This window comes from Kogia breviceps, chromosome 14, assembly GCF_026419965.1.
Source record: "Kogia breviceps isolate mKogBre1 chromosome 14, mKogBre1 haplotype 1, whole genome shotgun sequence".
In the NCBI taxonomy this organism is placed as follows: Eukaryota; Metazoa; Chordata; class Mammalia; order Artiodactyla; family Physeteridae; genus Kogia; species Kogia breviceps.
In genome coordinates, this window is record NC_081323.1 from 41,094,758 (window position 1) to 41,110,526 (window position 15,769).

Sequence of the window (15,769 nt, forward strand, 5' to 3'; positions counted from 1 at the left end):
AGGGCATGTGATTTAATTCTAATAAGAAACTTCATTTGGATAGGTCTGAGGATAACTTTTATTCTGTTAAACACAATGCACCAACATTTTCCACCAGCCTATAGCCCACTTTGGAGTTAGGGGAGGGGCTATAGCTGATAATACACAATGATACTGATCTCATTATTTCCATATCATTATACTTGCAGTTGTACTGCAAATAAAAGAGGAGAGAAACCAAAAAGTGTAGGAAGAATTTGAAACCATTGCTTCTAGGTATTACTGCTTGATGGCTGGACTTAGCAAAAGCTGACATCTGCATAGATTTACTATACAGTTCTCTCCATGGAAATCCGTAGGCAAATAAAGGGTAGGCGTGAGGAGTGGGGAAATGCATGTTTTTGTTACACCTCCTAGATTATTTGCTTTTGTTTTGTCCCTGACTTTCCAAAAAGATGTATACCTTTGGAATGTATTAATGGAAATTATCAGCCCTAGCCCAGAATTCCTTGGCCTGGAGAAGTTTCCTCTCTCCCTTAAGTGCTTTCTTGCTTCAGGTAGTGAGAATTTGCCCATATATTTGCAAGGAGAAATGGGTGTCTTACGCTTCAAAACCATTGCAGAGGAAAGCTGTATGTTGAGAAGATTGCGAATAATGAGGAGAAATCCAGGTCCTTGGCAAAATTCTGAAAATTTAAAAAGCTATCTAGAACTTCTTTTCGCAAATAGTATTAGGCATTCTCTCACTTAACCCCTTACAATTGTTTAGCTTTAGAGTTTACCAGAAAACATCCACAAACATTGTCTCAGTGGACCATCTGACAACACTATGAAGTGGGCAGGACAGCAGCTGTGGTTAGACAAACTTTGCAGATGAAATGTGCCTCATGGTTGTCAGGGCTGGGACTGTAGCCCAGGCCTTCTGACTCTCAATCCATTGTATCTTGTCTTTCTGAGAGATAGATGTAATCACCTAGGTCATTTATAGGGTTTTATCTTTGATGTTTCAAGGTCCAAAACCTTACTAGTGTCTCTTTTAGTGGTGTGTGTGTGTGTGTGTGTGTGTGTGTGTGTGTGTGTGTGTGTAAGTGATATGCATTTTTTTAATAGCAATTGCATAATGTATTACTGTTGCCTCTAAATAAAGAAGAAAAAGAAATGTCAAATATAAACAAAGTCTGAATATATCTAGAGCATTTAAAGTTTAGGTGTCTATCCTTGAAGATATATCTTAGGGATGATGAAACAAAGAAACAAAGAACTTGTGGAAGTAAGGAAATAGTCATATGGGATCGATGTTTACTTAATGGTGTAGCCTCCTGGGTACGTTGTTTCTAGGATACCCTCACTATTATGAAAGCCAAGATTTTTAGACTTGGATAAATACTGGGGACCCTCATCATGGGCAAGAGCCAGGCCTTGCCTTTACGGTAATATCACCTCAGAGATGATCTCCATTTTGCTAGGAGTTGGGAAAAGGTGACATGCATTGGAGTTTTCTGTTGCTGCACCACATTTTGGGAATGGAGGTCTATGAAAGTTGACCACTGCCCATTGCAAAATGAAATCTGACAGTAGCTACTTTTGAGAGCAGGTGAGAGTTTCATTGTGGAAAATGAATAGGGAGAGAAAATGGACTTCAACAATTTTGTGCTTTTGATGCTAGACTAGGATAACTCGAATTAGAATTTCTCAACATAATCTGACTACGATATGTGGTTTACAAAATTCAAAAGCTTGTAATTTTTGCCCCCCAAAGAACAATATGAGCTGGAAGGACAAATGTTTATCTCTGAGGCCAAGGTGATATTTGAAATATTTAGCAACCAGTAGAGCAAAGACTTTGACCAATTGCAAGAGATGCTCAGGTGTTTTTCTCTAGTGCTCTAATGTTGGTCTGGATGTACCCAACTCTGCCAGGCACCAGCCTTTAAATTGCTGGATTGTGTGCATGTGTGGGGTTTGGGGAATCCAGAGACTCCTTAGTGAGAGAAAAGAGAGATGTCACATTGAAGGGACTCAGGAAGAGGGGTCATTTACTTCGAAGCCATGGTCATTTACAAACAGGAATGGAAGTATTTCAATATTTTAACAAGATGAATTGTCATGCTGGTATGTACCAATGGAATCTTAGATCTGTCCTTAGTGGAGGTAGGAAAATTTTCGACTGTTTCTGTGAGTGGTCCTTGCAAATCCCAGGCTCCATTATTTCCTTCTAACATAAAACTATTTTGAAAACAGTGGATGTAATTCATCAATGTTTTTTCTTTTTTTAACATGTTTATTGGAGTATAGTTGCTTTATAATGTTGTGTTAGTTTCTGCTGTATAAAAAAGTTAATCAGCTATATGTATACATATATCCCCATATCCCCTCCCTCTTATGTCTCCCTCCCACCCTCCCTATCCCACCCCTCTAGGTGGTAACAAAGCACCGAGCTGATGGCTCTGTGCTATGCAGCTGCTTCCCACTAGCTATCTGTTTTACATTTGGTAGTGTATATATGTCCATGTCACTCTCTCACTTTGTCCCAGCTTACCTTTCCCCCTCCCTGTGTCCTCAAGTCTATTCTCTACATCTGTGGCTTTATTCCTATCCTGCCCCTAGGTTCTTCAGAACCTTTATTTTTTTAGATTCCATATATATGTGTTAGCATATGGTATTTGTTTTTCTCTTTCTGACTTCATTCTTTATGACAGACTCTAGGTCCATCCACCTCACTACAAATGCTCAATTTCATTTCTTTTTATGGCTGAGTAATATTCCATTGTATATATGTGCCACATCTTCTTAAACCATTTATCTGTTGATGGACACTTAGGTTGCTTCCATGTCCTGGCTATTGTAAATAGTGCTGCAGTGAACATTGGGATACATGACTCTTTTTGAATTATGGTTTTCTCAGGGTATATGCCCAGTAGTGGGATTGCTGGGTCGTATAGTAGTTCTATTTCTAGTTTTTTAAGGAACCTCCATACTGTTCTCCATAGTGGCTGTATCAATTTACATTCCCACCAACAGTGCAAGAGGTTTCCCTTTTCTCCACACCCTCTTCAGCATTTATTGTTTCTAGATTTTTTGATGATGGACATTCTGACCGGTGTGAGGTGATACCTCATTGTAGTTTTTGTTTGTTTGTTTGTTTGTTTTTTTGTGGTACGTGAGCCTCTCACTGTTGTGGAGTACAGGCTCTGGACACACAGGCTCAGTGACCATGGCTCATGGGCCCAGCCACTCCGCGGCATGAGGGATCCTCCCAGACCGGGACACGAACCTGTGTCCCCTGCATCGGCAGGCAGACTCTCAACCACTGCGCCACCAGGGAAGCCCCATTATAGTTTTGATTTGCATTTCTCTAATGATTAAGGATGTTGAGCATCCTTTCATGTGTTTGTTGGCAATCTGTATATCTTCTTTGGAGAAATGCCTGTTTAGGTCTTCTGCCCATTTTTGGATTGGGTTGTTTGTTTTTTGATATTGAGCTGCATGAGCTGCTTGTAAATTTTGGAGATTAATCCTTTGTCAGTTGCTTCATTTGCAAATATTTTCTCCCATTCTGAGGGTTGTCTTGTTTATGGTTTCCTCTGCTGTGCAAAAGCTTTTAAGTTTCATTAGGTCCCTTTTGTTAATTTTTGTTTTTATTTCTATTTCTCTTGGAGGTGGGTCAAAAAGGATCTTGCTGTGATTTATGTCATAGAGTGTTCTGCCTATGTTTTCCTCTAAGAGTTTTATAGTGTCAGACCTTACATTTAGGTCTTTAATCCATTTTGAGTTTATTTTTGTATATGGTGTTAGAAAGTGTTCTAATTTCATTCTTTTACAAATAGCTGTCCAGTTTTCCTGGCACCACTTATTGAAGAGGCTGTCTTTTCTCCATTGTATATTCTTGCCTCCTTTGTCAAAGATAAGGTAACCATATGTGCGTGGGTTTATCTCTGAGCTTTCTATCCTGTTCCATTGATCTATATTTCTGTTTTTGTGCCAGTACCATACTTCCTTGATTACTGTAGCTTTGTAGTATAGTCTGAATTCAGGAAGCCTGATTCCTCCAGCTTTGTTTTTCTTTCCAGGATTGCTTTGGCTATTCAGAGTAATGTTTTTCTTTATCACAGCAAATAATCACAAGCTAATGGGGATCATAGCACATTGGTAATATATGTTCCAAGAAACATGGAGCAGTCTCAGTTTTGCTCCTATTCTCTCTTGGGAGTAGCATCTTAGCCTCAACTCATAATATGTCAACACAGACACTGATATTCCCCCTGCATCCAAGAGACTGTCTTGGAGTAAACCTGTTAATTTACCAAATATTTATTGAATGCCTATACCTGGAAACAATGGTAACTTAGAATTTGGAGAGACCCTGATTCAAAATTTCAGTCCTGTATGATTTAATCTTGGAAAATGAAACTCAAGCACCAATAACATCAGGAACCATTAGTATCAAAGCCAGAAGACTCAGGAACCATTATTATCAAAGCCAGAAGACTCAGGAACCAGATGGCACAGACTGGCCTTACCTTACTCCAGACATGCTTACCCAAGGGAAATGGGCAAAAAGCTTGTTAAGGCTGAAACCTCCTGCTAGTTTGATAGTTTAAGTAAAGTAAATATTATTGGTGCATTGGTTTGTAGCATTTTAACAATCTGTGTGGAATGTCTGTAGATATTTCTTATAAATTCAAAGAGATCTGTTTGAGGATTTTTGATCCTTATTAGTCGCTGTTGCCTGCATGACACCTTTGCATAAACTACAAAAAGGTGCCTTATCATGTGCTAGTCCTCTTATCTGGACCACTTTGTGCAGCCACAGTCTGCACCTGGAAACAAATGGCAGGCCTACCCACTGGTTTCCAAATTTCTATGCTTTCACAGAACTCTGGCCATGGTATTGTCCCTCAGGCATATGGAAAACTGTGGGTGTCCCTTGGGTGTCATGGCCCTGAAGGACTGGGGGAGTACATTTATCCATACTTCATACCAGGGGAGTCTTCTGAGCATCTGGGAATTCTAGGAAAATCATTGCCCTGCGGGAGTGGTCAGACATGCTAGGTTCCTGTTACACTCAGCTGTCCATCTCTCTGTCACCTTACTTAGGCCACATCCTCTTCAGGACACATTTTCTTTGTGGTAAATTGATGGTTAGGAGATTCTGATCCCAGCAATCAGTGTCCTCTGGTGTTTGTTCCAAACAGCACTGGATGACCTAGAGCTATTTTCCATATTTAAAACTCAGTGAAAATAGCACTACGGTTCAGGATGTTCATACATAACACAACTTATTATTACTTACTTAAAATGTGGTTTTTTTGGACAATATTTTGCAAATCATGAGTCCTTAAGAGAGAAATTCTCAAAGGAACACTTGGAGGAAACAGATTAGTGACCCATAGATAATATAATCTCCAGCTTAAGTCTTCTTTATCTGACCTGTGACCTGAAAAGTAGGGATGAAAAACACCTTCAATGACATAGGAAAGGTAACACTTATCAAAAACAAAATCCACTTTATTACCAGGTGAACTTAGAGTTTTACTATCAAATGACAATGTTATTTAAATGTCAAAGTGTCGTCCAGGGACTGGCAGAATCAGTACCACGTGGAAGCTGGTTAGAAAGGCAAATTCTTGGGCCCCATCTCAGACCGACTGAATCCGAAACTCTGGGGGTGTTTTTCACAACCTGTGTTTTCACAGATACTCCAGGGGATTTGGTTGCCTGCTAAAGTTCGAGAAGCATGAAAGCATTTTAACCTCTCAGAGTAGCTTTGTAAACAGCATGTCAACTGATTCTTATCATCACCCTGTAAGTGTCACTTGGATGACTTTTACTCACATTTGATATATGGTAGGGACACAGGTAAGTCGAATGACCCAGGGTCACACAGTCAGTTTTATATATTTATTATTTATCTCTTGGTATGTTTGGCATTTGGCATACAAACATTTTATCAGTTTCTTCTGCACTAAAGCTGACCCCAATTTGACTACCTATTTTTGGAAAAAAGCCTATCACCCATGTTCTTTCAAGTTCTCTAAGACAATAAGTTACATGATTTTATCTAATTTTTCATTTATTTGCTCATTTTTTGATATCTTGTTTAAAAGATTGTGAGGTAACTGATGGCTGTTTGAAATGTCTAACATATGAATTGTATAAAATTTTAAAAGACAACGTAAATGGTAGATGCACCTTTAACAAAAGCTTAAAAGATAAAATTTTTAAAGTTAAAAGGGAAGAAAATTTAAACTTTCCCACCTATCATTAACAATTAGTTTGTTTAGGTTCATACACCAATAATCACATTTGTACAAATCATGTTATATATGTCATTTTGGAGGCTTTTTGCTTTCTTTTCTTTCTTTCTTCTTCTTCTTCTTTTTTTTGGGGGTGGGGTGGGGTGGAGGGCTGTGCCATGTGGATCCTAGTTCCCTGACCAGGGATTTGAACCTGGGCCCCAGCAGTGAGAGCACAGAGTACTAACCACTGGACTTCCAGGGAATATATGCTTTCTTAATATACCTTGAAAAACTGTCTATGTCTGTCAATGTCATTCTTTTGTAACTGTCATAGTCAGAAAAAGAAGAGGGGTGGAATGAAAGAGGGATTGCGAGAGAGAGAGAGAGAGAGAGAGAGAGAGAGAGAGAGAGAGAGGAAGAGAGAGAGATTGATTTAAGGAATTGTCTCATACAATTGTACAGACTGGTAAGTCCAAAATCTATGGCTGGCACTTTAGAGACCCCAGGAAGAGCTGAGCTGGTGTTGAGTCTGGAGGCAGTCTGCTGACAGAATTCCCTCTTCCTCAAGAATAGTCAGTCTTTTTCTTAAGGCCTTCAACTTATTAGATGAGGCCCATTCACATTATGGAGAGTAATCTGCTTTACTTAAAGTCCACTTATTTAAATGCTAACCTCCTTTAAAAAAAATATCTTCACAGCAACATCCAGGCCATATTTGAGCAAATATCTGGGAACGATTGCTTAACCAAGCTGACACATAAAATTAACCATCACAAAAATATTACTTTTCATGGGTGTGTATATTTCAATTTATTTATGAACTATAGGTTATCTAATCCCCTAAAGTTGGAGATTCAAGTTGCTCCCAATTTTTTTATCCTCATACATAGCACATCTTTGGCTATTTGAGTCATTTTTATCTTCAAGATCAGTTCACAGAGTGTGGAAAGGAATGCATATTTCTTACTTTTAAACACTTAATTTCTTATTTCCAAATTGCCCTTGTAGATGGCTTTACCCCTGCAACCACAACTTGAAGACTTTAGAGTAGGGAAAATTCCAGACTGACCTTGATCTTCTCCTTTCTTCCTAAGCTTGCAGGTCACTGGGAACGGGCATGATGCTGAGCTCCTGGGCCACCTCCTCAATTGAAGAAGTGGCAGAAGCTGGTCCTGAGGCACTTCGCTGGCTACAGCTGTACATCTACAAGGACCGTGAGGTTACCAAGCAGCTGGTGCGGCGGGCTGAGTGGATGGGCTACAAGGCCATATTTGTGACGGTGGACACACCTTACCTGGGCAACCGCTTCGACGATGTGCGTAACAGGTTCAAACTGCCACCCCAACTCAGGTAACCATGGGTCTGTGATGACTGGGTCCCTGAGCTCGTTTTCTATTTCTCTTTGCTCTTGTCATGATCCAGCTCCAAAGACTTTCTCCAGTTTCTAGGTGGGTGTCCTGGGGAATTAGATCTTCACAAAATGTTGGTCCCAAAGTATGGTTGACTGGGATCTTGTTTAGGGATGATAAGGTCTGGGTTCTAGAGATGGTGCCATTGTCAAATATCCACATAATCCTCAGCAAATTACACCCCTTATATGGGTGTCATGTACTTGAGCTATAAAAACAGAGATAGGAATTGCCATATACTAGTAAAAGTCAAAAAAATTATGTCTCAGAATGCATTAAGGGCTTTGAGTAAGATGAATTGCCTTATAGACAGAAGATATTTTATTTAACCTAAACAACAGCTTGTTATTGTGATCCTAATACCCTATTTCTTTGTCTGCTAAAATAAAAAAGCCCCCTTTTAATTTTATTTTTATTGTATTTGGAACAACTCTGGCAAGGGAGATTGAAGAAAGCTAAAAGAATGGAGACAAAAGAAGCCACACATTTGCTCCTTCACCTACTACTTCTTCTTTCAGCAATATTCCTCTTTTGTTGTGGTTCACCCATGGATCAAGATTCATTAACTTATTCACTGGTTCATTCATTCTTTCATCCATTTACTCATTCATTCATCTTAGCAAAAACAATGTATCTAGTAATCTAAAACTAAACCGTGAGCCCATCCATCAGCAGGGAATTGTTGTCCTTTTCCCTGTAAAAATTAGGATCATATTGAGTTAAAACAAGAAACTCAATGGAGTTTACTGAGAAAGACCCCCAACCTCCTTAAGCTACAGATCTCCCCTCCCCTTCATTTTTACCTTCCCTCAGTTCCCACCAAAATCTGCCCTTATGTTTTTCATAGGGCTAAAACTATTTGACCAGGAACCCAAATCTTAGTTTTAATGGAGGACATTTTGATGATGGGATTTCAAAGCATCCATCAGAGTACAGGAAATGAAGGATGCCTTCTTTGGAATCCTAGACCTCACTTCACATGGACTGTTGCTTATTTTGTCTACATATAAAGTTAATCTTTTTAAAAGATCCAAAATCTAAAAGATTCAAAATCAAATCAGCATTCCACATAAGGACAATAAGATTGTTGGAAGCCAGGAATTCCATATGTATTAGAGAATGGGATGTCTCTCATCCATCACATAAGTCCATAGTCTTATGTAAGTGTCACATAACTGTCATATAGCTCTGCTGTGTGTATACTTATTTAAGTATAAGCTACTGTGCGTAAAATCTTGCTGTTAAACCATATGTAAATGAGCTGTGTGATGTTATCTGCGTGACACTTCCAGGTAGGTTTAAGATATTATCTCTGTATGGGATACCGTCAATGGCCCAATGACAAAGTGCTCCCCCTGACAGCTGTCAATCACCCTGCTCCACGCATCCCAGACACTGAGTTGCCCAAACATCCTGTCTTTCTAAGAGAACAAAAACAAAAACAAACGTCCCTGACATGTTCCTACTTCTTGTCAAATTCGTCAGAAAGTAGATGGTTTCAAATTTCCTTAATATGAAACCTGTATTCACATTATTTCTCTATTTTGGTTGCCTTCATTTTTAGACTTTCCAAAATAATTAGTTTCCCAGTATTTAGGCTTCTGACAGGAAGTGTTCCTCATTGTTTTGCTTTGGCCCTTTAAAAAGGAATTTACAATTCCTTTTCCTCCTCCTCTTACCACTTCTACTAGCAACAACAGCAATAATAAATAATACAGTAGGTATTCTTTAAGCTTAGGAAACAGTTTCTTGCTCTGCATAACAAAAAAGTGTTTCAGAGTGGTATCAGCTTAGATGGGGGATGACATGTGTTAATTCTGGCCGGTATCTCTTGCTCCTGGGTGCCAGGGCCATTTAGCCAGGAATGGGAAGGCTGCTTTGCTTTTCCCCCCTTTCTGCTCCCAAGCTCCTGCCCAGATGACGTGAGGGACTGGGAGACAAAGGCCCTTTTCAGCTGTCGATGTGCACAGGAGTGGCCACAGCTCTCCAGCTTGTCACATCTCCCGTCTGAAGATGATCAAATAATGAGCCACACATCCAGGCTACAGGGAACACAGGAAACACCCCTTGCTGGTGCCCTGGCCCCCCAGTGCATACACTGGCCCTGTTTGTCCCTGTGGGCTTCAGGGGGGCAGCACCCTGGGGCCCACATTCAGCAGTGAAGGCGGAGCACATGATGGGAGGCCCAGGCTTCCGCTGGAGGCCACATGCTACCAAAAAGCTCATCTGTTACGGCCTGATATGAAATCAGGTTTCTTTCCTCAACTGACCTGACTCATAGAAGGTGAAGCTGGGCTGTTCAGAATGAGGTTTGGCAGGCAAGGGAGGCAGGAAATCCAGAGGAGAATGAGTCTATAAAGCGGCGGCTCCTTCCAACCCTCAAGGCTTCCTCTGCCTGGAGGGGAGGGGGCGGGACCTGACTCCTGGCGTTTGGGACCAGCCAGAGTTCAGGAGTTTGGTAATCTCCGCTTGGTCCATATGCAAAACACACGTATGTGTGCATTATAAGTGGCCCAGAGGTCCCCGAAACTCAGGGGGAGTAAAGTGAATTCTCACCTGCTCTCGGCAGAGGAGAGGATTGAAGCCAATTCACCAGACTGGTTCCTGAGGCTCTGAGGCAGGGACCTTCATCCATCTCCATGCCCCACAGAGGGGGCTCATGTACCCCAGGTTAAGATTTGGCTCTTCGGTGCAGCACCAAGGCAGTTAAAAGAAAAGAAATTTCCAATCATCGACTAAGATCGAGGTAAATCATAACACCTACCCATTTGATGATTTGCCCAGGGACATGCTTCCTTATGCCCTGAAATGATGTATTCATCACAACAGCCAGAGCACAGCCCACAAAAAGAGATCAGACTGCACTGTCTTCCCCAGTCTCTCTGGATAAAATTGGCCAGTGAGTGTCCCCCTTGCTTCTCTGACCTCATTGCCCAGCACCCTCAACTTCGTTCACTCTTCCTAGAACCTCTGGCTTTCCTACTGTTCTTTCAACATGCCCAATACACCTGCCCCTTAGAGCCTCAAAACTGACTCTTCCCTCTACCTGTAAAGTTCTTTCCCCAAATCAATACATGACTAACTTCACTTGCTTTACATTTTGACATCAGGGGTGACTCTACATGTCTTTATGTTGGGAAACAAGAATAAAAAATAAACAGTAGAGGTCAGAATAGAGACACAATATGTGTGGGGATCTTAGGTTGTCGATGTAGAGGGGAGAAAAGGATTTGAAGGAGGACTTTGTACATGACCCAACAGCCTCTAAATTATTGGGTTAGGAAAACGTTCACAGTATAATTCACATAATATTAAACAGAATAATGACCTCCCAAAGGTGTCCACGTTTTGATCCCTGGAACCTGTGAATATGTTATTAATACTTTACATGGAAAAATGGACTTTGCAGATGTGATTAAGTTAAGGTCCTCAAGATGGGATAATTATTCTGGATTATTACAGTAATGAAAAGCATTCTTATAAAAGCAAAGCAGGAGGGTCAGAGTCAGAGAAGGAGGTGCAATGAGAGAATCAGAGATATGAGTGATAGCATCGGGAATCATGGACTGTAAGTGGTTTCTAGAAGCTAGACAAGGAAAGGAAATGGATTCTCCCCTACAGCTTCTGGAAGGAAAACAGCCCTATCGACACGTTGAGTTTAGTCCAATGAGATACATTTTGGACTTCTGATCTCCAGAACTGTAATATAATAAATTTGTGTCACTTTAAAGCCTCTAGGTGTGTGTGTGTGTGTGTGTGTTATAGCAGCAACAGGAAACAACTACAATAGCACAGATTTCCAATTTCCTCTACAAGGTATCTTCTCATTGAGACCATGTTTACCATATTTAAACTTTCAAGTTAAGCATCTACCAGATCGCATTCTTCTTATTCTGCTCTTCTTTTTTCTTTATTTTGTATAGCACTTATATTCTAACATGCTCCATAAATTACTTATTATGTTCTTTGTTTAGTTTCTGTCTCCTTTGGTAGAATATCAACCCAGGAGGTCAGGCATTTTTGACCATTTTACTAAAACACTGGCACATAGTAAGTGCTAAATAAGTAATGTTGAATCAGTCAATAAAAATGCGCTAAATCATAAGAGATTTACCCAATAAAACAAGACCAGTAAGAAGCTGAACAAGGGTTTGGGCTCATACTTAAAATCCTTGCCCTGAACCTTTCTTCCAACTGCCCAGCCACATTGAAGAAGAAATTAGCAGGGCTACGCAATCAATAGAGATGTTTTCCTAACCATACAATTAAATGCTAGTGTTCCATGCACCAATTTCTATAATGTATTATGAATGTCTCTCTCTCTCATATTGTGTTGATACCGTGTGTTATACCATTTGTTATTTTATAGTTTGTTTCCCACAGTGGAGACATATGACTTTATCTTTAATGTCACATTATCAATACTTATAATTGAAAATATTGTATATTTCTCAGTAATAGTCATCTTTATCAATGTTACAACTGGTTATTTCATAAAGTTAACTTTCTTTAGTAGTTGTTACCTTTTTATAATACTAACTTACTAAAAACTAAAATCATTTTTATATTAGATTAAAAAGTATATTTGGGGGCCATTCAAGGCACAATGAGTCTCTTACAAAGAAGAAATCCTATCCCTTGCCTTTGGATCATTAAACAGATTGGGATTTGGAGAATTAAGTCCCAAGTAATCATGCTATTATTTTGATGTTGCCCTTTTCCTTCCTTATGAAATGGAGTACTTTGGTTATCAGAAGCCGCTTTAAGTGTTTTCTGTGTATATGTCATAATTCTAATAAAAATAGCATTCATGGAGGTTTCCTTTAGAGCCATGGGTAAAACACTCCATCGTGGGTCTCTGTCAAGATATCTGAAAACTTTTTCTTGGCTTCTGGCTTTGAACAACGTTTTAGAGTAACAACAAGGCTTCATTGTGCCCTGAAATTTCTGTAAGGCAACATTCATTCAAGTGTTGATCTGCATTTCACCATCCAAGAATAACAACAGTTATTTATATAATTTTATCCATGTTTCTGTTTTTTCCTATCCATTTCACCCTTTCACCCCACCCCTGCTGAAACACTGTAGCTTGTTTGGGATGGGGGTGGGGTGCTATGCAGAGAATATACACATACAGATATTATTCCTCTTTTTCCCCCCTGGTTTTGCTATGGGATAGGCAGACTGGATCTTTTTCTTATTAGCAATATTATTTAGAAGTTTGATATTTAATATCACTTAATATCATTTCTAAGTAATGGAATAGGTCTCCATAGTAAGGGTATGTTTATTGATCAGAAGGTTAGCTTAATTAAAGTTAGGATGACCACAGAAGGCCAAAGTCTGTGATAAAATGTACAACCCTAAGTGGTTTGATTAAAAAAAAAAAATCCCAAATATTTCAGCTAAAATCCAAACCAAAACTCAGCAAATAGATGGATATCAGTATGACTCTCATGGAGTTGGAATTTTCTGTGATATTTAATGGCCACCTGAGTCAATGAAATTATTAGACTAACTATTCAATCCTTATTGAGAAAACTTTGCCAGTGGTTGAAAAGAGCTACTTGGGATGTGAATGTTCATGTTCTTATGATAATAGATGCCACCCAAGCTACACAACCAGCTATTTTAGCTGAAAGCACACTAAAAGCATTAAACCTAATTTTGTATTGAAGTCTTATGATTCACTCTCTCTCTTTTTTTTTTCGGCTGCACAGCGCAGCATGCGGGATCTTAATTTCCCAACCAGGGATTGAACCCATGCCCCCTGCAGTGGAAGCATGGAGTCTTAACCACGGGACTGCCAGGGAAATCCTGAAGTCTTATGATTCTCTTAAAACATTTAAAAATAGTGTGCCTATGTGCTTCTAAGTTTATATAAAAATTGTTATAGCCTTGGCTCCAAGATCCTTTCTGTGTTCAGTGGCAGAGCCAGTGTAAGGGAATAAATACCTATGACTAAGCGAGAGATACAGCTATACTTTTATGCAAAGAAGACATTGGCTAGCATGGTAATTTATAATGAGCAGAAGAACAAGGTGAGTCCAGATCATTGTCATCATTCAAAGTCAGCCTTTTAGAGAAATGAAGTAGGTAACTGGATTTGGGTCTGTAGGGCAGGTAAGTCACATGGATGGTGCCATTGTGTATCCAGATGGCCATCAATCCAGTTAGTGGTCAGAGGCGCAGGCAGGAAAGACTTTATCCCTAGCTTGGAGAACTGCCAAAATCTAGTCAAGATATCAGGATATTAGACTAAGAGAAAAGACGTCAGGTATAGAGTAAGCCAGTAGTGGAGTCTTAGAGGTGAATTAGAAAAATACTGTTCTAAGCTGGGTTAACAAAATTAGACATAAGAGAAAGCAGCAACTCAATGGGATGTGTCTCAGTTTGGGTTCCTTTAGGAGCAGAGTGAGAGGCACTGTTTTAAGTACAAGTAGTTCTTTTGGAAGATGAAAGGAGTAGGGGAGAGGTGCAAGGGTGGGGAGGTAGTGAACAATGGGTATGTTTTCAAGACAGCTACAGCTATGGGCAACTAAAGTTTAACCCTGCTGGGAAACTCTGGGAGATCTTGTAGAATACTCAGAGTTAGTCTGCCTCTGCGTGAAGGAGCTGGGGTATTTATATACCAACACCCTTGACAAGTTGAGTCCTCTGCATAGATGGTGACTCAGGCTCCAAGAGCAAGAAAAAGTCATATGTATTAGTCAGGTTCTCCAGAGAAACAGAACCAATAGCATATCCATATCTATATATCTGTATCTATATCTATAGAAAGATTTAGTATGAAGGATTGGCTCACACAATTATGGAGGCTAGGAAATCCCACAATCTACTATCTACAAGCTGGAGGCCCAGGAAAGCCAGAGTAGTTCAAGTCCAAATCCGAAGGCCTGAGAACCAGGGGAGCCAATGGTGTAAGTCCCAGTCTGAGTGTGAAGGCCCAAGGACTGGGGGCCCATAGTGTAAGTCCTGGTCCAAGCCAGAAGGTTTGACAACCAATAGCTCCAATGTGCAAGAGCAGGAGATGATGGACATCCCAGCTCAAACTGAGAGAATGAATTTGTCCTTCCTCTACCTTTTTGTTCTATTTGGGGCCTCAACAGATTGGAAGATGCCCACCCACATCTTTCCTTAATCTACTGATTTAAATGCTAATCTCACAGACACACCCAGAAATAATGTTCTACCCAGTTACCTAGGCATCCCTTAGCCCAGTCAAGCTGACAAAACTAACCATCACGTCACAGGCAAAGTAAGGAAGGTCTTAATAATTGGAAAACTCATGTCTTGGTCAGGATTGTCTGGAAGATTGGGGAGTCTGAGTCAGCAGGCAGAGAGCCTCAGAGAAAGCAACTAAATGGTGGAGGGAAAAGCAAGATCTGACAACTCATTTGCTGGGAAACACTTCCCAATTCTCCCTATGCCAACCACCACCACCACCACGCTAATAGTAGGACAGGGAAAAGAGTGTACAGTGACAATAAACAGAAGTTGTTAACACATGTTACTGCAGTTCCAGTCTTCTCTAGAATTTTCCACAAGGATTTTAAAAGATTTCTGAAGTCAAATGCAATTGCCAGAATGCAATGGAGATCTGAGTGAAGAAAATGTAGTTAGGAGTCAAGAGACACAGTTTGGAACTCAAATGCTGCCTTAGCTAGTTTTATACTTGGGGGCATCTCATTCTGCAGCTCTGGTTTTATTTTCTACATCAAATAGGAATTATAGAGTATCAACTTTATTTTCCAAAAGCTTTTAAAATTTTGGCTATATGAATGCCCTTTGTAAATTGTGATGCACCAAGCAAGTGTTCATCTTTATGATTAGTATGCATTGCTGGCTGAAAATAGCATCAAATTTATTGTTTATATTCATAAACTGGCTTAAAAAGGTAGAGATATTTAAACTTGGCCAAACATTTCTCCTTTAAACTGATTTATTTATGTAAAAAACCTAAGATGTAAAATAAACTTTAAGTGACCAATTAAGTCCACTCGATTGTCATATTTAACCTGGAATCCTCCACCAAAACATGGAAAATGTAAAGGCAATCAATCTGTAGATGGTTGAAGAGTTAACAGCCCGTTGATTTGAAAAGGGAACGCTGTTTTTTTTGTTTTTGTTTTTTTTCATTGA

The 15,769-nt window shown here is 39.8% G+C and overlaps 1 protein-coding gene across 1 annotated transcript in view; it reads left to right on the plus strand.

The window, feature by feature from the left end:
* HAO1 (hydroxyacid oxidase 1) overlaps positions 1-15,769 on the plus strand; it is a 57,381-nt gene that overhangs the window by 18,201 nt on the left and 23,411 nt on the right. Inside the window, exon 3 of the mRNA XM_059039237.2 lies at positions 7,313-7,568. Coding sequence (XP_058895220.1) covers positions 7,313-7,568 — 256 coding nt within the window. The remainder of the gene's footprint in view (positions 1-7,312; positions 7,569-15,769) is intronic.